At 38.8% G+C, this 24,770-nt stretch overlaps 2 protein-coding genes across 4 annotated transcripts in view; one reads left to right on the forward strand and one right to left on the reverse strand.

The window, feature by feature from the left end:
• Mcm9 (minichromosome maintenance 9 homologous recombination repair factor) overlaps nucleotides 1-24,770 on the forward strand; it is an 80,224-nt gene that overhangs the window by 6,717 nt on the left and 48,737 nt on the right. Inside the window, exons 5-8 of one of the 2 annotated variants that reach the window (XM_055599345.1) lie at nucleotides 2,509-2,709; nucleotides 5,683-5,808; nucleotides 7,203-7,322; nucleotides 11,627-12,593. In XM_055599345.1, coding sequence (XP_055455320.1) covers nucleotides 2,509-2,709; nucleotides 5,683-5,808; nucleotides 7,203-7,322; nucleotides 11,627-11,697 — 518 coding nt within the window. In that variant the 3' untranslated portion in view covers nucleotides 11,698-12,593. Of the gene's footprint in view, nucleotides 1-2,508; nucleotides 2,710-5,682; nucleotides 5,809-7,202; nucleotides 7,323-11,626; nucleotides 12,594-24,770 lie in introns of those variants that run through there. The other variant, XM_055599344.1, reaches the window with a different exon arrangement.
• On the reverse strand, nucleotides 731-22,160 carry Asf1a (anti-silencing function 1A histone chaperone). 2 transcript variants are annotated; one of them, XR_008719250.1, is made up of 5 exons: nucleotides 21,724-22,160; nucleotides 16,381-16,496; nucleotides 12,538-12,714; nucleotides 10,846-11,121; nucleotides 731-765 (listed from the first exon to the last, which is right to left on the reverse strand). XR_008719250.1 is itself a non-coding variant. In XM_055599346.1 (4 exons), the coding sequence occupies exons 1-4, from the start codon at nucleotides 21,830-21,832 to the stop codon at nucleotides 10,909-10,911; spliced, it is 615 nt and encodes a 204-aa protein (XP_055455321.1). In that variant the 5' UTR covers nucleotides 21,833-22,160; the 3' UTR covers nucleotides 10,730-10,908. The 2 variants fall into 2 exon arrangements, 1 of the variants encoding a protein (XP_055455321.1); XM_055599346.1 differs by lacking the exon at nucleotides 731-765 and having other exon boundaries at nucleotides 10,730-11,121.

The following is a 24,770-nucleotide window of genomic DNA, read 5'->3' on the forward strand; positions in this document are numbered from 1 at the left end:
AGCTCTTCCCCCTCCCCCCCCAGCCCCCAGTAACTGGGACTGCAGATGGGCGCTAATGTATGTAGCCAACAAGGATAAACTTGTGATAGTTTGCATAGAAGGTTCTAAACAGTCATTATTTATTTTTATTTTCCACAAGGTTAAAGACAAGGAAACGAGGGCCTGTGAAAAGTTGGGCTTGGGAAGGAAGAGCTGAGCTGGGGCTCAGTGGTCTGCTGCTCTTGCTGCTTTTTCCAACAAGGAACTAGACTTACAGTATTTAAAGACTAAAGCAGCAGAACTGGAACATAGATGCACACTACTAACTTCCATCGGATCCAGGGCTCTCTTCAGTGTCATCTTCCAAAGGGGCTAGTGGATCTGGTGGACAAAGGACTCAGGACATAAGTGTCAGATGCTACTAAAAATCTTACTGCTACCTAAACGAAAGGAGTAATTGTTTCTCTGTGCTGTGTGCTGATGACCCCACAACAGAGGGATGCAATTTTTGTAGTTCATTGAAACTGAATTGTGTCTACACTAAAAATCTTAAGCTATGTTTCTTTCAAATGTCATTAATAATAAAGGACAGGTGAGAGCAGTATGCTCACAGCCATTTGTTTCATTTACCTGTAACTATAAACCTAAGAAACCAAAAGAAAGAAAGTGCAGTCCTTGCCCTTTAGGAATTCACACTCCTTAGAGCAGTGAAGTTGGTTGTTATGCTGACAATTGTGCTGAAGATCGAAGGGATGGATTTGACTGGGGATATCCGCAGGACTGAAGCTGTTGGGGAATGGAGGGGAACACAAAGAGATTGGAATGTTTAAGGCAAAGAGCTGTAGTTTTATTAATAGTTTGAATATTAACTATAGGAAAATACAAAAATTTTCAATGAATGTTGTTACCATGAAATTCACAACTGCAATGAACACGAATCTGCCATTCAATAAATATTAAATATATGAAACCATTTATGTATTTAAGTATTTTTAGATGCTCTATAAATGCAAGGCAATTTTAGCATAATAGGTAATACTTAAGTTGAGATTCTATCAATTTATATATTATTATAATATATATAATTTATATATATTTATTTATACATGATCTAGTTTTCATCATAGTATCATGACTACGTCCTAATGAGACTGGCCACTCTTCATTACTCTGTTTTACATATAATCACTGCTTATCGAAGTCTGATTTTTACTAATGGGTACTATATCTAAAGTTAAGTTCCTCATTTAATGAATGCAGAAAGAACCTCAGTATAGTCTGCTAGAATTGAGATAATAAGAGGTGTTCAAGCAAGTGTTCATGTAAATTTATTCCACTTATTTTCATCTAAAAACTTAAGAGAAAATACAGTAAGACGCCATTATTCTAGATTGACCCTGAAAGGCCTGTGAAAACTCTTGGAAACACATGTATAAAACAAACATGTACTGTGTTTGTCCTCATTTGGCATGAAGTTGCATTTTGCTAGAAATGTGCCTGGTAGTGTATACACTAGCACCGCCATTTTTAATGGTTAGCACCTAAGGAACCTTTCTCCAGGAAATCAAAAGCTCTGCAGATTATGTATCACTCAAAGAGATTTAGACAGTGAAAAGCATTTTGTGTCACAAAAACATCTAATTGGCAGTCTTGGACATGAATAATTGCCTGTTGCAAGATGGTGTTTGTTGTACAAAATATAAATACTAAGATTAGGCTCGAGATATATTTGACATCCTGCGTTAATGATGACTGAAATTTAGGGGATTAAGTTTATGAAATTATTGTTTTGTTTTTGGTCCCCTTTTTTATAGTCCTAAAATAATGGATGTCATTCTTAAATATTTGTTAAGTTACACACTACATTGTATGTGGTATGATCAGTCACCAATGCTTAGTAAATGTTCCTAGAAGTTGCCCAGAGTCTTTTAGGAGAACATAAAAGTATGATAATCTGCCTACCAGTTAGTCCTCAGGTAGGAATAACTAAGGCACAAGCTGTTTTTTTGTTTTGTCTTTTAATGCTTTGAAATACAATCAGAATCCAGTGATCTATTATAATTCATTGTAAAAAGTGGGAGACTAGGTAAAATATTGACAATCTAAAAATGAATGCATAAGAAACTAAAGTACAAGCCAGACAGCACAAGGCTGTTTCTTTTCCCAAATTCCAAGCTAATGCAGTTTTACTTTCTGGCTGATTAGAGTTTCTGAGAGAATAAATATGTCACACCCAACATGTTGGTAAAAATCTAATACTATTCTTAATAAACGGTAATAATTGAGTGATTATTATATAGCAGATTTAAAAAATGCTTTTGACTTTACATATTCAGAAACAAGTTCTTGTTTGGAGGTTGCGAATCTGAGGTGTTTTGATCTAAAATTCCTAATTGCTTTCCGAACGATCGTGTGTACTTGGAAGAAATGTTTGAGGCTTATTTCTAATTTCTGGTCTTTTGTCAAGTGCTTCAATGCCAAGCCACCATGCACAGTATTCCTGCTAGACTAATGTGGTGCTTTCCTTAGGAGATGACCTCACCATCTATGGGGTTGTAATGCAACGGTGGAAACCCTTTCAGCGAAATGTGCGCTGTGAAGTGGAGATCGTCTTGAAAGCCAACTATGTCCAAGTGAACAATGAGCAGTCCTCAGGGATGGTCATGGATGAGGACATGCGAAAAGAATTTGAAGACTTCTGGGAATACTATAAGAGTGACCCCTTTGCAGGTTTGTGATTAAGGGCATAAGGCTCATCAAAATTGACTGCATTCAACTCAGTAGTTAAATGGGATATTGCTTGCAGACAGCTTATGTGCTGTGTAAGACAGTGGCTTTATTGAAGGAGTATCATTAGTCATCTTTAATAGCAGTCTTCCTTTCAGGTCCATTTCTGGCATTGAGATTTTGTTATTGTGTGTGTTTGTGTGCACAACCGTGTATGCAAGTGAAAGTCAGAGGTGTATTTTGTGTTTTTCTTCAAGAGACATCACCTGTTTCCTTGTCCTTACTCAGATAGAAGGCTCATATTTTAGGCTCAACTCGCTGGTCAGTGAGCCCTGGGGATCACTTGTCTCTCCTGTATTGGGATTACAAGCATGTGTTTCCATGCCCAGCTTTTCATGTGGTTGCTGGATACTAAACAAAGGCCAGTCCTCGTGCTATTATACATTAAATCCATGGTTCTCTAGCATATTCTGAAATAAAGACTGTGTTAGCTGAGGATTTTTGAAATAGGGAGTCAGTGTAAAATACTAATGGAAAGTGCACAGAACGAATTTGTTGTCATAGCAATAATTCTGTATTACATAGAATAACACATCACAGCCTTGGGTTTGGAAAGCATGTTTTTATTGAAAAAAAATCCCACATGTATAAAACATTAAATCTTGTTTTCATTCTTCTCTGGAGGTTTCTTGAGACAAATAAACCTTAATCTCCAATCTAATATATATTATTTTATTCTCAAGTCACAAGCCAAAGTATTTCACAAAATAAGGCTTCCATTTGTCTATATGTGGATTGCTTTGTGTGTGTGTGTGGGGGGGGGGGATTTTAAAAATATCTTCTGTGTATAATACATGAGTAGTGTTCCTTGATTTTCCTTTTATGTAGCCTGGGTAGAAAAGAGCCCAAAGTTCCCTACACTGTGGCTTCACTTAGCAAACACTTAACAAGCATACACTTTTACGTGCAGTTTTTGACTGCCTGTTCTTAGGTTCAGGTCCCTATAAGAATATGTAATGCTTCTTTGGACCGTGTTCATTCCTTAGTTGTTCCAGTGCCATAGCTCATCTGCCTTCATTACACCATACTCTTCCCTATATATTCCTAAATTCTTTGTGCTGAAGAATGAAGATCTGTCTGGTAATTAGGAAGTTGTAGCTATACAACTCGTCTGTCAGATAAAGGAGGAAATAAGTGTAATAACCTTGTAAGTTGGGAAGACACCATGAAAGCTAGGCAACATTTTTTAATATAAAGGAACCCATCCCTTTTACTTTCCTAGTATATTTACCAGTATATTACTAGTATATTTACTAGTATATATACTTTCCTAGTATATTTACTAGTATATTACTTTCCTGATATATTTGACCATTTTGAAGTTGTGTGTGTCTTGCTGGAATGGAGAAGAGAAGTTGTATCCAGAGTGTATCTCTCTTGCAGCCCAGTGCTGCTCCTCTTGTGGTTTAACTTGGCTCCTGAAAGTGTAGGCAGTGACAGAATCCCAAGCATAGTACCTGGGTGTATTGAATCATTTGAACTCATACAGTGCTGATTCGGTTATCTTATAACGGAAAGGTTTTCTGTAAGTTAACTGAGGGCCATGACATTTAAATAGGAAACTTGGCCACAGACACTCTAATAACATGGTCTAAAACTGGAAATTTGGAAGGGTCTGAATGCATTGTGTTCCATGACAAAGCCATGGACGAGGGAAGCTTTTGCCCAAGATAAGCACTGGGACCTATGTCTAGGCTGGATACTATAGCCTGTGCACTTTACCACTGGAGTATAGCTCCTGCCAGCACGTGATAACTTGGGCTCACTCTTGAACATGTTTCTTGGGTCCATTCTGTTTTTGTGTGTAACCACTGGATTTTAGTCAGGATCTTGTCTTCCAGACGTAGAGCCCTGACTTCTTTTCTCTAGGCTTTCCATCTAGAAAGGGAAAGCTTCCCTCTAGTAGTTAATATACTTCCTAATTTACTACATCTTCTATCTGGTTTCCTTTAATAAAGAATTTTCTTTGCTATTCCTGCTGTTTTAGGGCTTATCACCACCAAGGACTTGCCAGAGTCAATGTTGAGCCATTATAGGGTGGGAAGTTTTATTGCCAAACCAAAAATGATTCTGACTCATTACAAAAAGTAGTCTTTGTACATGGGAAAGGCTCAGGGAAGACTATTAGAATCTTGTAGACTGATCAGACAGTGACTACATAAAATGCTTTATTTATGAATACACTAAAATGAGTCCCAGATTTGGGGCTTTTATTTAAAGCACACAATTGGACTTCATAATCATCACCTTGAATTACTGGGGTTGTATTTTGCAATGACCTTAATATGCTGATACCACAGTAACTTATTCCAAATGAAACAATTTCCCAAACAATCAGAACACATGTCCAGGTAACTTGCAAGGTGAATTAACTACTCTCTTGTACTTTGAGAAGCTCCACAAGCCCCAGCTCAACTCTGTAAAAGTTACTAGTTATTATAATGCCTCATTTCCAAGGCTGAATATTTTCCTTTTAGCTAAGTAGTGGGGAGATTTTAGAGATGTTACCAGAGAACATATGACTGCATTATGTTAAGGGATAATGCTGGCTTGATAGCTAAAAGTTGAAAAAGAAAAAGAAACTCCTTTTATTCAGTATGACAAATTTATAGAAACTTGAGTAGATAGCACCCAGGAAAGAAACCACTCCTCATGGCACTAAATTTAGACCCTAACCAAGGTTAGTGCAGTACGTTGGCATATATCTGTAGTCCTAACCCTTGGGAGACTGAGGCAAAAAGTTTGCACATTTGAAACCACCTTTGGCTATTTTGCAGGATCATCTCAGAAACCAGAAATGAAAAAGAAAATCTGAACCTGAACAAAGCTACTGAGCCTTATTCATTTGACTTGGCTTTCTTTATAATTTTAAATTGACAGAACTATTGATAATTTTGGATCTTTCTCACTTCCTAGGGAGGAATGAAATACTGGCCAGCTTGTGTCCTCAAGTATTTGGGATGTATCTAGTAAAGCTTGCTGTGGCCATGGTACTGGCTGGTGGAATTCAAAGAACTGACGCTGCAGGAACAAGGGTCAGAGGTCAGTACATACTGACTGACCCATTTTGAGAAATACTAACATGTACAGGGAAAGAGACAAACTTTGTTTCTTGAACAAAAACTGTTGGGGGGGGGGAGTTATATGATACACATGTTTGAAAATGCCGAAATAAAACCCATTACTTTCTATACTAACTTACAGTATTAATTTTAAAAGCTACCATATATCTGTTTCTTTTCTAAATGTAGTTTCTAATAACTGGATTTTTTATACTTAGTCTATATTCATATTTATCAGAAACTACTTTCTCTAACTCCAGAAAGATGAAAGAAATTTCTAATTTTTCAGTAGTTATATACTACAAGCCTGTAAAGGTGCTACAAAATTGGCTCTCTTGTCTCAAAACAGAGGGAGAGATTAGAAATGGTGCATCTTAATATCTCCAAGCTGGTCTCCGTCTGTGAGTGTCAACTGCTGCTCACGGTCATCTGCCTGCCGATTCTCCTGCTGGTAGACAGCAAATGTGCCATCTGCCAGGGATTGCTGCTGTAGGTCACACTTCAAGCAAAGACTACTCTAAGCATGCAACAGAATGCTCCTGTGCAGCAAGCATGACACGCATGAGGCTGTTAATCACCAGTTATCCACCCAAAGACTAAAATAACGTTACTCTAAGTGAGGCTGTTGATAGACCTCTAAGACCATATAGTATAGTAGCAAATAAACAGATGCATTTTATAATCTGTATATTTCAATCATGGTATCTGCAAGGCACTTTGCTAAATGTTGAGCTTAAATAATGTTTTCTTATTAATGTATTCAGAAAATACTTAATACTAAAGAAATTTGTTTGTCCAGTGAAAATATCTGCCATAGGACAGGCATATGTCCATTTCTGTGAAATTGAATACTTAATCATTTTTAGGTAGATATTCCACCAAACTATTAGAATTTACATAAATGAAATATTTTTATTCAGTTAATTTAATCATAATGGCTTAATATGTATAAAGCACTTATAAAACCCCCAACATTTAGAAGTACTTTAAAAATAGAATAAAACCTTATATGACTTGTATGGACAGCTTTAACCATATTAGTTTGGATTTAAAAAATAGATAAAATCAAATTGTTTTTATAAGTCAAGGATTTTTGAAATGTTAAACATGGGCCTAAGCATCTGGAAATAGCACATACTCTATTAAAAGACTGAAAACTTTAAATGTCACATTCAGTAATCAAACATTGCTATATTTGTGACAGCTAAGTTTTCTAAAGATTTTCTAGTTAACTGCTTCCTTGAAGAGTTTGCATATAATATATCAAAAACACCATATCATATGATTGGCATTTCATACAGGGCACTTTCTTTTTTATTAGTTATATGATATTCATAGCTTCTTTTAAGAATTTTGAATGTTTGCTTGTTCTAGGTGAATCTCATCTTTTATTGGTTGGGGATCCTGGCACAGGGAAATCACAATTCCTCAAATATGCAGCAAAGATTACGCCAAGGTCCGTTTTGACCACAGGAATTGGATCGACTAGTGCAGGTACTGTATGACAATTTAGTAATTTAAAATTAATACAGACGTGAACACAGTTATTTTCTTATGAAAATGTACCTGTTGTAGAATACATTTCAGGTTAGTTTTTTCAGAGTCACTGCAAATAATTAAAGGAAACATAACATCCTTTTTGTAGTAGTAAGAAAATATTTTAAAAAGGTCCATGTCCTCTGTTTGGAACTTTGTTTTCTGTAGGAAAATGTAAAGATGTCATTTTACAAAGATCTACCAAGCAGAACACCAGAATAGGGAAATTCATTTACAAAGTGGGTAGATGGCATATAGCTTAAGGCATTTTCATGGATAGCAGTGGCTCCCATTTAGAAAGTATATTTTCACATATGTACTAAGATTTTGTTCATACATTGTCAAGAATTCTTCAGCAAGTACATTTAAAAGCTCTTACAGACAGACTGTCAATATCTAGTTATAAAGTGACAAGAAATTTAGGGAAAATTTTTTTTTAAAATGTCTTGATGTTTTCTACATTCAGTTTTATTTCTCCTGTTCTAAAAATAGGAGTTTGGCTTCACATATTTTACAAGTGTTGTTACATGTTAAGATAACCTTACTTGTGTAGTCTTACAAGACACTTAGACTTGGAAATTCATCACAAAAGAAAAACCCCCAGTAGTCCCATGTAAGGACTTTAAGCACTGTATTGATTGGATAGGGTCTGTGAAATGAGAACACCAAGAGAAGGAGTGGCCTGGAAAGAGCACTGCCTGTACATCCTGAAATCCTTACTGCCGAGCGTGTGTTCTACCCTCAGCAAGACAGTATGTGAGGAATTACATAAGACAACTCCTAACCAGTTATGTGAGTGTCAAAAAACATTCCATCTTGTAAGGAGTGTGACACTTAATGGCTGTGGCTTCAAAGTGTTAATGAAAATGTAAAGTGAGTTAGCACATTTACCACATTTTAAATGTCAAGATATAATCCAAAGGTGAGAAAAGATTGGTAAAGATTTTATAGAAATGTAGAAACTTATTGCTGCTTCTTACCCACTCAAAAGATGTCAGTGGCCTTTCATCATTCTTGTAATCCATGAGTGAGGCTTCACACAAAAAGGTACAGTGAAGAGCTACTTCTATGAAAAATTTACATAAATGTATACCTGTGTGGCAGGGTCATGCTGTATTTTACACTATGGATTATGATATAAAACAATGCCATAGTCTTTCTTTTCTTTAAATTTTGTATTACCTTTTATCTACTTATTTTGTGTGTGTGCACATAACGGATGTTGGATGACAACTTGTACAAGTTAGTTTTTTCCTTCTACCTTGTGAATCCTGGGTATTGAATTCAAGTAGTCAGGCTTGGCAACAAGCACCTTTACCCACCAAGCCATGTTGATAGCCCCAATAGTAAAACTTTCTTAGGAAAACTAGACCCTAAAACAACAACAACAAAAAACTAGACCCTAAAACTAGGATAAAACAGTAATAGAAATTAAGGGTCAGACAAGGCTGTGAATGAGCAAATGCATATATGATTCCTCAGATTTCTGGAATGTTTCCTCAATTCAAATGATACTTTCACAACCTATTCACCTGGCTCTCTAGTCGTATGAATGGTGTGTGTGTATGTGTATGTATTCTCCAGACTTTACTCTGAGCAAAATGAGGAAATTAGTGCTGGGCATGGTGGCACACACCTCTGATCCCAGCCCTCAGGAAGCAGAGGCAAGTGATCTCTTAGTTGGAGGCCAGCCTGGTCTGCATAATGAGTTCAGGACAGCCAGAGCTATGTTGAGAGATCCTATTTCAAAAAACCAAAACATAGGAAAGGGGGTTTGGGGGACAGAAGCCTTTTAGCTATAATTTAGACATAAGGTCTGTAAATGAAGGTGAACAGAAGGTAACTCCCTGCATATGCTAGTTCCTTAGTTCTTAATACTTAAATGTTTCTATTATTATACAGTTATTTTATTTTTAATTTCTATAGAGCAGTAGGATTTAAAATAATAAAAGGCAATAGTTTTAGTGTATCAAACTTTTGTGACAATGGGCTCTATATTTAAAAATTGATATAAAAACCCAACTATATAATATCATTACAAAATGATTATAATCAGACTAAGTAGCCCCAATGAATTGCTTTACTTGGTGATTTAGTTTATGTTTCATTTCTAATAAACTTACCCCTACTGTATTCATCAATGACCTCATTTTAACATTTTCTCCTAACTGCATTTAAACAAAAATGAGATTATTTTTCAAATAGTTTTAGTAGAACAATTTTTTTCTTTAAAAATCTATGAAGTGGGTAATGGATAATACTGTAATAATCTGGCAATATTAAATTTCAAAGCTTAACATTTAATAAGACTTTGTTTCACAAATTCACCTTTTAAAATAGCCAGAAATATGTACAACTTAAGAGACTGTATTTAAACAAATGCCCTTTCCTTTCCTCAACTGCTTTTAGAAGTACAGTATAAAAATTTAGGTGTGAAGGCACTGCATGAATTGCATCCTATGGCAATTCTGCATATCATCACTAAAAGCCAAATGAAAATATTCTGCTATAAATTTAATGGATCAAAACCTTGGGGAAGTACATATTTCTCATTAAAGAAAATAAGCCTTTGGCCCATTTATTTGGTGAATTAAAAAAAAAAAAAGTTTGGAAAAAGCTGTCTAGAATTTGTCAGCTACAGACATGCCTTGATCTTACACCTTACTGAGATCCACAGAATATGGAGTATTATAGCCGAAAAACTTTAAGACATACTTCCTAAAGTAGTCAGCCTATTAGGATAAAGATAGATATACCTTTCTGAATTACTCTCTATGGCAGTACCGCACAAGTTCAGAGTTTCTTTAAACTGAGCGAGCAGATCTGAGCCACTGTAATATAATCTTACAGTTTAAAGACTTGTATTTGCTCCTGGCATGTTGAAATCTCTGGACAATGATTTATGATCATGGTTTCTCAGTTTTAGAAGTAGGGAAGCATACACTATAGTGAGAGAGACCTCAGAGCCAGCCACATTTGGTATGTAAAACCAGAAGTCTGAGTGTAAAACAAGCTGTGGTGGTTGCCACAAGATACACTGTGGTAGCCCAGAAAAACCCTGGTGGTGTGTAACTGATTTTAGATTCCCTTTTTAAAGACATCTTTTTATTATAGGATGTAAGTTTGCTCCTTAAAAGGACACTTTCTTCACAGGAAAAAACATTTTTGTTGAAGTAAACTTTGTTCTTAAAGGCTAATAAAAAGTATTATTGTCCAAGAGGCTAAAACATCTTCACAACTTGGTCTAATAATTGGTATTTTCTTTTTATAAGTGCTTTAATTACATATAAAGGAGAAGAAAATAATATATATGCTTTAATCAGATTAGTTTCATGAACAAATAAAATAACACATTAGAGAAAAAAGTACTTAAAAATAGTTGTATTTATATTCCACAATTTGCTCAAATACTGGTTTTATAAACTTTCTACAGGATGTTTTTAAACAAATTCTTCACATTTCACGTTGACTATGTACTTACGGAACTTCAGGGAAATAGTTCTGTTTTTAATAGCTTAATCTGTACTAATGGGATGGCACGTGGTCACAGGCAGTCCATGTGGGGTTCTAACATGACACTGAGTGAGTTTTCTGACGTGGACCATCCCTTTGACGCTGAAGGTAATGCATCTGTTGAGAGAAGGGACTGTAGATTTGGGTTACTGCTTTCTGCATCTTCCAGTTTCTCTGTGTTATCTTCCCAGTTAATGTGGAATCTTGTGACTCTGGGATTAGATGCCAAAATATTCCTTTGAAGCTAGAAAGAGAAACATTTAAATGATAAACCCTGGTAAATTTAGACTGCCGTATGCAATATGGGTGGGTCTGTTAATCCTTTTAAAGGACTGAATTCATATGCAAAGGTATCTGCAAGTGAAGCACTTGGAAGCTAACTAGTAAGGAAGGACCACAACAGCAAATAGCCATAAGGGGGTGAGTCAATCCATCTACATCTTTCACCCCCAACAAAGTACTGGCTTTCATTCTCCTGCTTCCTAATGGAAAAGGGAAAGGTACCTTTGTACACCCATTAGAGGATGTTTTAGTTAAATAAGTATGTCTTTAGCCTGATGTATATTTAGGCTGGGCATATAGCTCTGGCCAGAAGTAGTGTTCTAGATAAATCACTCTAGGTTCAGTCCTAAGCACCAAGAAATAAAATATAAAAATCAAAGACTTGAAAAGAACAATTTTCCTCAAACAGAACCTCTAATTAGTGAATCCTAACAGTAATATATTAAAACTCATTTTTTTTTTTACAGTATTCCAGTTTCTTTTACTGCCATTCAAAGGTTCTACAAGGAGTAACTCTGGCTCAACAGGAAGTCTCTAAACTGAAAAGCGTTCCACCCTCATCAGCAGAAAGGAGAACTTTCTAATCTGTGGCAAGGCCTGGCAGATAAGAACACCATGTTCAGTTAATTTAAAAAGTCACCAGCAACGAAACCCCTTAACCATGCCCAGCAGAAGAATCTAAAGATACTAAATATTTTTAAGATTACTGAATGTGGTTTTAATGTCTTAGAACTTAACTGATTATCTTCAGAAATACTTAAAACCTTAGCTTACCACTAACAGATAGGAGATACACACACACACACACACACACACACACACACACATTCTAAATATTAACAACAATAAGCACAAGATGGGCATGTTGACAACTGTAACCCTGAGACCTGAACATCTGAGGAAGGTAAAATGTCATACATAGTTTAAGGCTAGCTTGGGCTACAGCAGAAAACCGTTTCAAGACCACTGCAAAAGAAATGAACACAAAAACCACTTTAATCTTGTCACGATTTTGGGAAATCATAGGCAAAAATATTTTTAATCATTTCTGTACAAAATTAACACTTTAAATCTCCCATGACTGAAATGAATACTGGCAAACAGAGAATGCTGTGCAGTGGCTATAAACAAAGGCCTGCTTTTTGCAGGAAATGCCTCTATTTTTCTAAATCATCAGACTCAAGGTATCCACCTAATATTATTAATTCCTAGGGAGCCAGGGTTGAGGTCATCCATGCAAATGGAACACTGATTAGTTTGTTCAAGTGCTACAAACTTCAGCTCTCTTTTAAGGCCATGTTCACAGTGTACAATGAGATAGCAACCCCTAAAAACTGGACAGTACAGGTAATTAAAAAGAAATAGTTAAGAAAATTACCTTAGAAAAGTCTGGTTTTACTGGTGGATTTTCCCTTAATTCTGTTTCAGTATATTCATTATTTACATAGTAGCCAACTCTAATAAATTCTTGACCTCGATAGGTGCAAGTAATTAGCACAACCGTTACCCCCACCGCGTCTGCATCTGGAATGAGCCCTGCATTCGGTGCATCGGCCTAGAGTAATTTAGAAAGAAACACAAGAAGGCTGTTAGTGGCAGGTACAATGAGAATGAGCTTCACTTACCTTGGCACTACTTAAAACCACATTAGTGAGGAAATGTTTTTATTAATTTATTTATTTTTTTGCTTTTAGAGGCAGAGTCCTGCTATATAGCCCTGGCTAGTCTGTTACTATTCAATTCAGGGTGGCATCCAATTCATTTTGCTCTGCTAGAGTTACAGGTGAGCACCATCACACCCCATCCAACAAATGTTTTTTTGGTGGGAATTGGTTTATACCTAGAAAATAAGGTTCACATTTCACTGTAGTAGCACTGGGTACCCTCCAAACTTCTAAGCATAATTATAGCCAAAGAAAGAAATAATTCTGGTTTTTGCTGCATGGCGATTAATTATATAATATTCATTACAAAATCCATTGTTTATAATCAAACCAATCATTGTAGTGATGCTAACGGTCCTAATTGTCAGTCCCAGTTAATATGTACCAAATTAGTTCAGAGAGCCTCTTCCAATAGGTGTTTACTGTATCAGTCTCCCTGTTCTATGAGAGACACTTAGCAGTGAACTATATAAAGTGGATAGCAGAAGTATGGATGTAGCTCAGTTCAATCCCCAGCACCACTAAATAAGTAGTAACCTTGTAAATAAACAATAACTACAAATGACAATGGATCTTAAAAACCGTATAGCAGAGTTTGAAAAACTGAAAATAATATTGTAAATAGTCACTTTACTGGGTACTAAATACAGTGTATTATTTGAGCCACATACTACAAAGTGGAAATTCTGTGCAGGCTAAGACACCAAAGACCATGATTTGAATCATGGTGAACCTTGAGGAATGAAGGAAGTGAAACAGAACTAAAAGAGACTAAAAAAGCCAGGGGTATTGTCCACAGTAATGAGCAGGACTTCTGAGACTCACAAGACATTGTGACGCTGAGGCCCCCCCAAGTACAACCTAAAACAGCATTGTGTGTGGTAAACAGATGAAACTCTAGCATAAGAGTTTACTGTTTTCCAGCACCAGGGAATATCCTTTGCATACGAACACTTCAGTAAATGTTTTAGCTTGCAAACTTTAGGACTATGCTTATTGTATATATAACATATATATATATAGCTGACACTAAAAGCCATAAAAATTCACGGAGACAAAATCTCAGTCACCTTCAGCTTCTCTTACTCTTCTCTCACTTTCAATATCTCATTTCTAAAGGTTGGGTGTCTATTTATGCAGAATACTGCTAAGCTTTCAAACTTATCTTCTCAATTGCAGCCTCTATATTGCTGCCCTTTATGTATGCATCTGTTTCTGTCCCTCTGGCAGGTTTTAAAGCCTTAGATGCTCTTCACAACTTTGCAATTTCCGTGTGTGTGTGTGCTTGTGTGTGTGACAGAGAGAGAAGTTCTCGAAGATGAACTGGAAATCTTTCATCCTTTGTGCCTCAAACAGTGCCCCTTGGCTGTAAAGTTCCTTCCACTAAATTTATCTCTTGAGATGGTCATCAAACCTATTTTCTAAAGCAAAGTCCTTTCTGATTCAAAAGGTAGCATCTTCCTTTTTTGTGTTTGTTATTTCACACAAATCTCCTAATACGTGTCTTAATCTAAATGCAACTGTGAGAATTTATTTTAGAATTTTCTCATTACTCAGTCCTAATGAGGTATATGATTCCTTTGGACAGACACCAAGGGCTGGGACATAGACCGTCTCCTGTAGAGTATACCACTTGCCCTACAAATTCTCATATACCTGGGAATGGGTGAAGATGGGAAAGAGTAGTGTCCTACATCCAGCAAATTAGTTGTAGTTGTGTCTGTAAAAACATGTTTGCTAGAGGATTTAGCTTGAGCAAGTTCAAGTCAAGAAATCTGTACACCTCTCATGTCTTTACAGATGGAAAAGTGATAGGGTTCACTTTATTGACCCAATCCGATACTAGGCAGCTGTCTGTACATCCACTGCTAGTCTTAGACCCATTCCTAAGAAAGCATGTTTTATCTCTTCTAAAGCAAAATGGAAGACCAGGAAAATAGGACAGTTTGCTCATAACACAAAACAAATGCTGTACCTAGTTTCTTTTGTTAATTGTCAGAGTTTGAAAATTGTATAGGCCAACACATGACCTAATCACAGTGCTTTGTCTGTTTTCGCAACATTCACACTGATACCAACAAAAAGCTACATATTGCTATGAGATCTCCCTCATAGCACTGCAAGCCAAAAGCTTAGAGGCAGCCTTAACATAAACAAAAGATTCGCAAAGACTTGCTTCAAAACCATGATGTACAAGTTTTCACAGCAATACAAAGAGTATATATGACTCTACATTAAGCTAGGTTTTTATTATACCATAAATAAGCAGTACAATATGTAGTCCCCAGGCTTGTAGGTCCAAAAATCCTGCCTCTTTATACAATAAGAATAAAATAATAGTTTTAATTAATTATAGTTGTAGCTAGTTTTGTCAGTAATTTGCTAATTGTCTTATTCCTTATAACGTTCTTAAGAGGTAGGTCATTAGTGAGATCATGTGTCTTAGTAAGCAGAGGCATCAGGCCTGTCTGAGAGTGCAGTGCTTCCTTAGGCATTCTGTGTTGCTATGGCTTCCCCAAGGTTATGCGCACATACAACTCAATTTAATGGCACTTTTAATTAAAGCATTGCAGCCTTTAAATTACTATAGTTGAGCCTTTGTTTGCCATTTGCTTATATACACTAAATTATTTGGGGTTTCTAATAGAAAACACTCAGGACCAGATTTTCAGCTCTGTATTTAAAAGGCAGCGTCTCTAACACTGTGCTCTTAAGCAATTCCTCACCCATTTCCAGTGGGATTATTTCTACAAGAATATTCATAGAAATTGTCCTTCTGTGAAGGAAGAAATAGAGCTCAGGCATAGGAAGAAGTAGATTTTTTTCTCCTGAATTATGTCTGCAGGGAGACTTGCCTAGGCAGAAATACTTCTAACAAAAATTAATAGTTATTTAAATGCTAGCTCATTACTCCTTACAGTATTATAAATATCTCCCTTTAAGAAGCATAGATAATTGAAAAACATCACTAGTTTGATATAGCAATTTAACATAAAGTAGGAAAAATAACATTCTTTTACAGAAGACAATGTCTGAACCTGGGCACAGATCTAAATACTGTCAGAGGTATCTGAGAATATAATTTATACTAAGAAACTGTCTACGCACAAGCTCTGACGGGGTAATGGATTTATCACAGTGGTACTCCATTAAAAACCTAAGATGCTTTAGTGAATCATTACTTCATTGCAATGGCTCAAGTCACATATCTCCATCTGCTAACATATTTCTTAGCCTTGCAGTTACCGACTGTGTCAAAATGAGGTTGTTGCTATCAACAGATGCACACCATTTGAATAGATGTTTGGAGATGCTTTCATCTTCAAAGATTGTTCCACAGGACAAAACCAAGCTCAACCTCGTATGCCATGATATGGTTTATGGTGTACTGTAGTCTGTCTAGTCCCTGAAAGTAAAACACACTAACATCCCTGAAACGACCAGAAGACTAAAAGTGAAGCAAAATTACTTAACACGGAAAGGGAAAGGATAAGGCTCCAAGGTAATTTAGTCTGTTAGAAACATACTTGGCATATACACCTCAAGATTAACCTTACCTGAAATACAAACATATGCCTTCCTGCAGGAACGGGACCCACTAAAACAGAGTCTAAAACTTGATCGTATTCTTCGCTTTCTGCAGAGCCCACATAGATAATTTTCCACTCCAAGTCTAGGGTAAAAATCAAAAATATTATTTCATACCAGCAGTTATATTAACATGATAGGGTCCCTTTTGTTATTCACTTAACAGCTAAACGGCTTCTAATCCAGAGGGATATGAAAATGTTCCTTATGAATTTACCAGAATTTGTATTTCATGCCAGTAACTTCTCCAAACTCTTTCATAATAAGCACTGCTCCTTGGAGAGTAAGTACACCTCACAAAGAAAACAACAAATATCGGGGAAACACAAAGTTTGCCATAAGTTCTCATAAAGCAAAGTGGCATAGTAAGTGCTCGGGGACCTCCTTTAGTAAAGAATACTGGACAGTAATTCCATTGCCCAGCTCATTTATTGTGCAATCTCCCAGCCTCTTTTTGTGTGCCATTTTTAACCTCACCACTGTAGAAAAATCATTAGCAAGCCCTCCTTGTGGTTCAGAAGGAAGGGTCTTCAGTTCATCATCTGACATAAATCTCGCAATCTGTTATCTCATCACTCTTACTAACAGAATAAATGGTTGTTTCTTACTAACTTATAGTTACTATTAATGTGTATTACCAACTATACCAACTGGATACAGTGGGGCTGTCTTTTCCTTTCTGCCATACACTCTTAAAAGCAGAAGAGGAAACCAAGATCCTTACTCCTTTTCATACAGCAGAGTACTTACATAGCATGAGCAGGTACATGATACACTCAAGTATAACCTAAGGCTTGCCTTGTAATTCAACCTAGATTCAATTAAGCACCTTTTAAGAAAATCCCTTGTGGAGCCCCGAGAGGAGTGAAACCACTGCTCTCAGAAGGAATCTTCTCTTTAAACGTAGGAGGAAGAGGACCAGTAATCTCCTATGGTGTGGTCTATGCTTAGCTTTATTACAGAAAGACTATGCTAAGCACTCCCAAAGGAACTGGACCTCTGGTTCACCCTGGAGTATGTCAACAAAACCATTTCTGTGTGTGTATCTATGTAGGTATTTCCTAAATTTGTAAGAGAATATTGGTACTCCCTTGAATTCGTACTATATTGCAAACTAAAACTTTTTGAATCGGAACTTCCTTGTTATTTGCAATGCTTTAAAAGTCAGTAGTTACTTTTTGAGGACCTATTATGTCATGGCTCTACCACAGGCTAAGGCTATTTGTATGTACATTTCCAGATTCAGGGTCCTGCATATGGCATCCCAGAAGATCACTTAATTGTTGATAAATCTAGGAAGAGACAATAAAATTGTCTGACTAGTAAGAACAGCAAATATGGTCACAAATGTAAAGAACCTGCTAGGTGTAATCAAAACTAAGTGCAGAGGCCAGGACTCTTAAGCTACCCTGGTCCTGAGGTTGGGATGGGGAGCAGCACGGCCAGATCATGCAATGTTTGATGCCCACCATTAAGGACTCTGGCTTTACACTGAGCGGCGCTGTTTTTGTTGTTGTTGTGCTGGGAATCAAACCCAGAGCTGTATACATTCTAGGTACCCACTTTACCACTGAGCTACAGCCCCAGCCCTACAGCACTGGTTTTCAACCTTCCTAATGCTATGACCCTTTAATAGTTCAAGTTGTGGTGACCACCCAACCATAAAATTATTTTTGTTGCTACTTCCTAACTGTAATAATTTTGCTACTGTTACGAATTGGAATATAAACATTTGTGTTTTCCAGTGGTTTTTGGGGGAGCTTTCAATCCAAGGTTTTGAGTAGAAAAGTAACAGGGATCCACCTTTCATCTTAAAGGATCATTTTAACTGCTGTTTTGTGTAGACTGTATGAGGGCAGGGAAGCAGTTGAGGAATGGAAATTTTGGTGGTGTGGGTGAGTTATGGTTGCCATGGGGGTGGTATAAAACATTCACATGCTAGATAAAGTTTGGAAATGGTAGCAGCAATAGCCACTTTGAGGGTGTGTGTAAAGAATAAAATAATCAGGAGTTAGTTTTATATATGTCTGAGATGTTTATGTATAGACACACATAGGTCAGACTTTAAAAAAAAAAAAAAAGGAAATCTGGCAAATAACACATAGAGGCAAGGGAAGGAATGAGATTCCTAGGGGCAAGCCTCAGTCAAAACCAACATTTACAAGTCAGGATGAGGAAGACTCAATAAAGTAGTTTAGGAAGCTAGTGGCCAATGAGGGAAGTGATCCAAAAACCAAATGCTGACACTTTTAAGGAGAAGGGTATATGAAAGCTACTGATGTACCTAAGGTGACTACTTTATCATACAGATATAATTCTTCAAGTACATATTTACTGTCTGTTACATAAACAAGAAAACTGAGACTTAGAGAAGCTAAGTAATCTAAAATTAATAGCTTACAAATCAGAATTCAAATTGGGTTGCTGGTACTCAAAAAAGCCTTGGCTTTAAAAAAAAAAAAAAAAAGTAACTGGGTAAACCTTGCCCTTTCTAGCTTTCAAGTAATGTAATTAATTAATATAGGAGAGGGTGGGTAAAGCCAGGTGAAGCCAGATAATCTACCCCTAATAAGAACAAGCTGTAACTCAAGGAATAGGCACACACTGGGTCTTAATGTTATGATATGTTTATTTAAAAACCCAGCTTTCCTTTTCTAGTCCTTTGTATTTTAGGGAGTTAAGGATAAGGGCTGTGGGACTACAAGAGTTATGAACTTAAGTTTATTCATTTATTTAAAAAGTTAACTTTTCCCATTCAGTCATGGTAATCCCAGGCAGAAAGTATCTCCATGTGTGGTAGAAGGGATGCTACCAAGGAAATTTTAAGTTAATTACACTATTGGGAAGATCTGTGGCCTAGTAAGAAAGTCCTAGTAGAACAGGTCCAGACTTTCAAAGTATAAAGCCACAGGCTCAATTTTGATGCACTGCAAATATTAAGCCAAAGAAAAGTGTGTCAGCATGGCAATCAAACTTGTATAGGCTTAGTGATCGAGCATGATAAAGCCCCTACTTAAAATCCCTTTTAAAAATTTTAAGTGTTGAGGGGGTGTGTGTGTGGGCGGGCACTGATGTGGAGGTTAGAGGACAACTGGTTGGAGTCAGTTTTCATCTACCATGTGAATTCTGGTGATTGACGGGTAGTATAGGTAGCAAGTGGCTTTACTGACTGAGCCATCTTACTGACCTTTAAGTCCCACATTTTATAGTGCCCTGTAAAAGAATTAACCATATTATCTTTAAAGCAAATGCAACTTACAGCTTCTTAGGAAGCAAGCTAAATATTTAAAGACTCCTGACAAGTATAATAAATGGCAGCTAATCAGTGGGTTGGAGATAGACACAAATTATAAACACAAAATTCCCTTTATTGTATTTTGTAGTTTGATCTCAAAGAACTTTTGAGATCGCAGTACAACAGAAGTGTAGAACCTAGAAAAGAGCTTTTGCAGAATAAGCCAACTCCATTTTCTTACTCCACACAGCCTCTAGATGGAGTATAGAGGAATGGCACCTTTTTTCAAAGATTCCTTTTCAGCTTTGGAATGACTCAGCTTAAAATATCCTAAAATAATGATATCCTGGTTTTGAAGTGTTCTAGAGGAAGGCATATTCTTGACATGAGATAACACTGTGAAAGGATCCCTGTTTAAAATGGAAGGAACCTTGTTTGGTGTCTGTAGATGGCTGGGTTTTGACCTATCCAGCGTAGTGACTCTCTAACAACATGCTACATCATGTCTTCCTTGTACAAAGTTGACTCCTAAAATGGAAGCCATCATTTGGGAAAGACTTGTAGCATGAAGAACTTCTAAAGCCTAGAACACTGCTATTGGTTTAGGATGCACGCATCCATGTTTTTATTTTATGTTTGCTTATTTGTATATAAATTAGCAGTTCAAAAGAAAGAAGGAAAGACCAAGGTTGGGTTTGGAAATGGGCCTGGTGTAGAAATGCTTTTACTAATACACTACTATGGGAGAGTAACAAATGGGGTAATAAGCAAAACACCCTTTCCACTTACATCATCACAGCCTACTCTGAGACTACTATATTTTAATCGTGAGTCAATTTTCAGAGTATGTCCCACTCATTAAATGTATATGCATTTATACTTCATATACATATTAAAAATAATGGAGGGCACATTTTAATAAAGTGATGGTTGTGGTTAGCTGAAGGAGGGAGTAAGAGCTGTGACTTCCCTTTTACAAAATTTTTTAAAAGTTTATTGCAATGGTTTTTATAATTAAAGTTAATATCCTACATAAAGTACATTGTAGAGATTTTAAAAACTGTTATATGAAAAAATTCTTCCCGTCATGATTAGGATAATACTCCTAAAAGCATTTTGTCGAAATACTTGCAAGTCCCAAGATGTCTTCCTAGTTAACTAAAATTAACATCGATGAAGTTAAACTTTTTGTTTCAAATTTTGAAAATGAAGCACAGATTTTTAAAAAAGTCTTAGAAAAGCAACAAAAGCTCACATTTTAGCTTTCTAAATTCTGTATTGCTGCACTATTTCGCGTTTTTTAAACCGTAAACTATACTTCAGAAAGGACTCTGCCTTCTATTTCCTAGCCAACGTTTGTATTTTCTCTCTCTGCCTGGACGCGGAGCTATTTTAATTGCATCTTCGCACGTTCTGGAGAAAGTCTTTCAGACTTTGTAGGAGCCAGAGATGAAGTGCCTGCAGCTGGTTAAGCGCCCTGCTTCTGCTCTCGTGTGGGATGGAACTTCCCGGGCTCCGCACTGCTTCTGTGAGCGGTTTCCGTCCCCAGGGAGAGGCGTCCACGCTGCTCCGGAGGCTGCGCGCAGCATCCCGGGCGCCCGCGGGGCGGACGGCGGGGAGGACCGCGGCCCCCGGGGAGCCTGGGGCCGAGGGGGCCGAGCCCCGCGGCCGCCCTCCGCGCTGGCTGGGCGGAGGGAGCCTCGGAGCGGCGCGAGGGCCGCCTCTGCGGGGCTCGGGCGGGGAAGGCGCGGGCCCGCTCGCCCTGGCGGCCCCCGAGCAGGCGTCGTGCCGCCGGGTAAGATGGCTCCGCTTCCCGCCGGGGCCGCCGAGGCCGCACGACCCCCGCCGGCGCCGCGCGGGCCGGGGGCCGCCCCGGCTCCGGCCGCCGCAGACAAAGCTGACAACATGGCTCCCTCCGGCCGGTAAGTTGCGGGCAAGTTACGGCGCGGCCGGCGTCCCTCAACTTCAAGTTTCCCTCGCATGGCCGCCCTCCCGCCGCCCGCGGCCCACCCCGCGCGAGGCCCGGCCGGGAAACTTTAACGTCCGCCGCCGCAACTGACAGCCCGGCGCCACTCACCTTCAGACAGGTCCTCGATGCACTCGAAGGTGATCTCGAACTGGAACGGGTTGTAGAAGGGCGACGGGTTATCCAGCACCACTACATTGTTCACCTGAACCTTTGCCATATTTTGAAGAAAACACAAACAATGGGGCCGGGGCTGGCGGCACCACAGAGTCCCGCGCGCGGCCGCTCGCAGAGCGCAGACCCCCGCCCCGGCGCGCCGCGGCCCGACGTCGTGCAGCGGCGACTTGAGAAACTTTTTTTTTCCTCTCTTTCTCTCTCCCCTTTTTATTTACACGGCAGCACTCCACAGTGTTTTGCAGCTTTCCTATTTCACTAAACTACAGCCCATTCTGCTCCGGGAACTAGCAGCGCTGCCCGCGATTGGCTGCCCCCGAGCTCTGACCCTCCTCCTCCAGCGAGGGCCGCGGCGGCGAGCAAGATGGGCTCCCGCTCGCGGAACGGACGGGAAAGTTTCAGTGCGGCTCCACCTGCTGGTGTGGACCAGGACAAAGGCGCAGAACAAAGTGAGTGGAATAGGGGCTGGGAGGCCCGCGCGGAGGCCGCCGCCGGCGGGAGGCGGGGAGGGGACGGGGCTGGCCCCGCCCCCGCCCGCCGGGCCCGCGCCTCACGTCGGGCGTGGACGGAGGGGGCGGGGCCGGCGGGGGGCGGGGCCGGCGTTCGTGGCGGGAGGGTGCCCGCCGGCCCCGCGCGCGCGTGCGGAGCGTCGGACTCCGGGTCTTCGGGATGCTCTCGCCGCACGCCTGGAAGAGCCCCGCGTCGGTGCGGCGGCTTTGCGGGCTCTGCCGAATCCAGCAGCTCAAATGGGCGCTCTCTGCGCTCGTCAGGCCCGGCTGCCTGCAGGGAGCAGCAGGGCCGCTTGCGATGGCAATAAATTGCATTTTACCGACCCGTGTCGGCTCGAAAGGAGCAAGCCATTTTGGAAGTCAAGCCACTTATAGATGTTTGGCACGACAGTGCGGTTGAGAAGATACGAAACGAGGGCAGGTGATTTTACACACACACACACACACACACAGCGGAGAGACTTAAAAAAAAAATCTAAGTATGCGATCTTTGGCTGCTCCTTGGATTTCTTCCCATTTCAGATCTGAAAAGACCTAGAATAAAAGAGGGGAGGGGATAAGAGGAAAAAACGTGATCCGTTAAAGCGAGGTTTCTGCCGTTTTGAGGGCTGCAGAGCAAGAAGTTAAAAATCGAGAAAAATGAAGTGTCAGAAGACCAAAACACAACAAATTATTATTAACAGAATATGACAAAGGAGAAAACACAAAATGCATGTCATGACATTTGGTACTCAAGAAACTTATACCAACCATTCGTAAATTAAAAATTGCAGCACCACAACTTCTGGAGAGCCCTTTGATGCCTATGAAACCATTTCCAGGCTGCATAAAGGAAACGCTGGGTTTTTTTTTAATGCTACTTAACTACTTTGGTGGGTGGGGAAATGGAAGCGCTTAACACCTTTGTGAATATACTGTTTCTTTTTACTAAGTTGAGGTGTTACTCACAAACTACGAGTAAAAAAGGAAAAAGAACTGCTTTTTCTTATAAATGAAACTGCTAAACTTCATTAGATAAAATTCAGAGTGAAAATTATTTTTTAGTTCCAGTGTGCAGGTAATGTTTCTCCTAGTTCACAGAAATTTGATTAATAATTTTTTTGGACATGTTCAGGCTCAAGTGGGTTGCTATTGGTCAGATGTCTTTGTCCAGTGGTCTTTTAAGGTTATTGCAGAACAGGCCCATTCACATTTAAGGAAATTAAAGTGGGGAGAGAACCACTTTTATTGTCAGTACACCACCAAGCAGTCAAATAGGGCCTACCAGTTCAATCACCGTTGTTTGTATGTATCAGAGTAAAAGTCTGCTGTGGTGGGAGACACAGATTACCACGGCTGATAAACAATACACATAGCTCTTATTAATGCTAGACTTGCGGGCTATTAGCTAAGATAAAGAAAAAAAGTACTGTATGCTGTAAGGCACGCTGAATCTGTAAGATTAAGTGACCATTTCAAGATTAAAACATGGCTCCAATGAGGTTGGTCTATGCAGTTACGGCAGGTACCCTGCAGATTTCAGTTGTCCTATGAAAACGATGTTATGTGCTTCTTAAATACATGTTGCTGTTTGGCTGGAGGTGTGTTGTGAGTTATATAAAATTCGTTTCTGGGTGGATGGAGATTATGTATGTATGTATGTATCAAGGACCAAGAAGATCTACCTGGTTATCACTAGTTTAGTTCATTTTCTTACAGGTGTTTTCTTTTTCTTTTATTGTATGTTTTTAAAAGTCATATATAACAGCTTTTAGGGGGAGCAGTCCTCTTTCCCTGGGACATCCAAGAACTATCTTCAGGCCTCTCTATTTTATTACTGCTTATCAGTAATAAACTTTATCCAGTAGTTTCTTTACCATACACAGTTCTTTAGAATCCTAACCTTCCATCTTGGTCCCTTAGATTTACTGTTGTGTGTTTCTAAGTACACTGATAGAGTTTAGGAAAAATAACAACATCATGCTGATTGAGAGGTAGAACAATGCCTAGGTGACTCCTCAACAGAAAACCATATTACAACTGATGGGTCAGAATGTAGGGGTACCACATGAGGATTTGAGACCCCAAATCACTACTTTCTACTTCTTTTTTTCTTTCTTTTTTAGGAAAGCTACTTTAGCTTTCTGAAATGAAAACCTTGAACTTACTGCCTAGGGCTGTTGTTACAGGCCAATTACTTTTCCCTCAAATTCATATATTGAATCTCTATCATCTAGTACCTCAGAATGTGACACTGGTTATAAATAGGTCCCTAAAGAGGGGATTAAGTTACAAGAGGCTGTTGAGGATACCAGTCAGGATGTCGTCTGTTATCTTCATTTAAAAGAAAAAAAAAAGTGCATATGAGGAAACACCACAGGATATGTACATAAAGGCATTGTGAAGAAAGGACAAGAAGGCAGCATTCAAAAGCCCAGGGACTGGCCTCTGAGGAAACAAAGCAAAGCTATCAGTCTTGGAAGGTCCTACTCTCTA

The sequence above is a fragment of the Psammomys obesus genome, unplaced genomic scaffold (genome assembly GCF_907164565.1).
Source record: "Psammomys obesus unplaced genomic scaffold, mPsaObe1.curated_primary_1811, whole genome shotgun sequence".
NCBI lineage: Eukaryota > Metazoa > Chordata > Mammalia > Rodentia > Muridae > Psammomys > Psammomys obesus.

Excerpts from the sequence above, each read along its gene's own strand:
- Asf1a (XM_055599346.1), bottom strand. The coding sequence starts at position 21,832 with ATGGCAAAGGTTCAGGTGAACAATGTAGTGGTGCTGGATAACCCGTCG. Across the intron at positions 12,715-16,380 it reads GGCATATGTTTGTATTTCAG|GCCGATGCACCGAATGCAGG; the intron begins GTAAGGTTAATC and ends AAATTACTCTAG. Across the intron at positions 11,122-12,537 it reads TAAAACCAGACTTTTCTAAG|CTTCAAAGGAATATTTTGGC; the intron begins GTAATTTTCTTA and ends TTCTCTTTCTAG.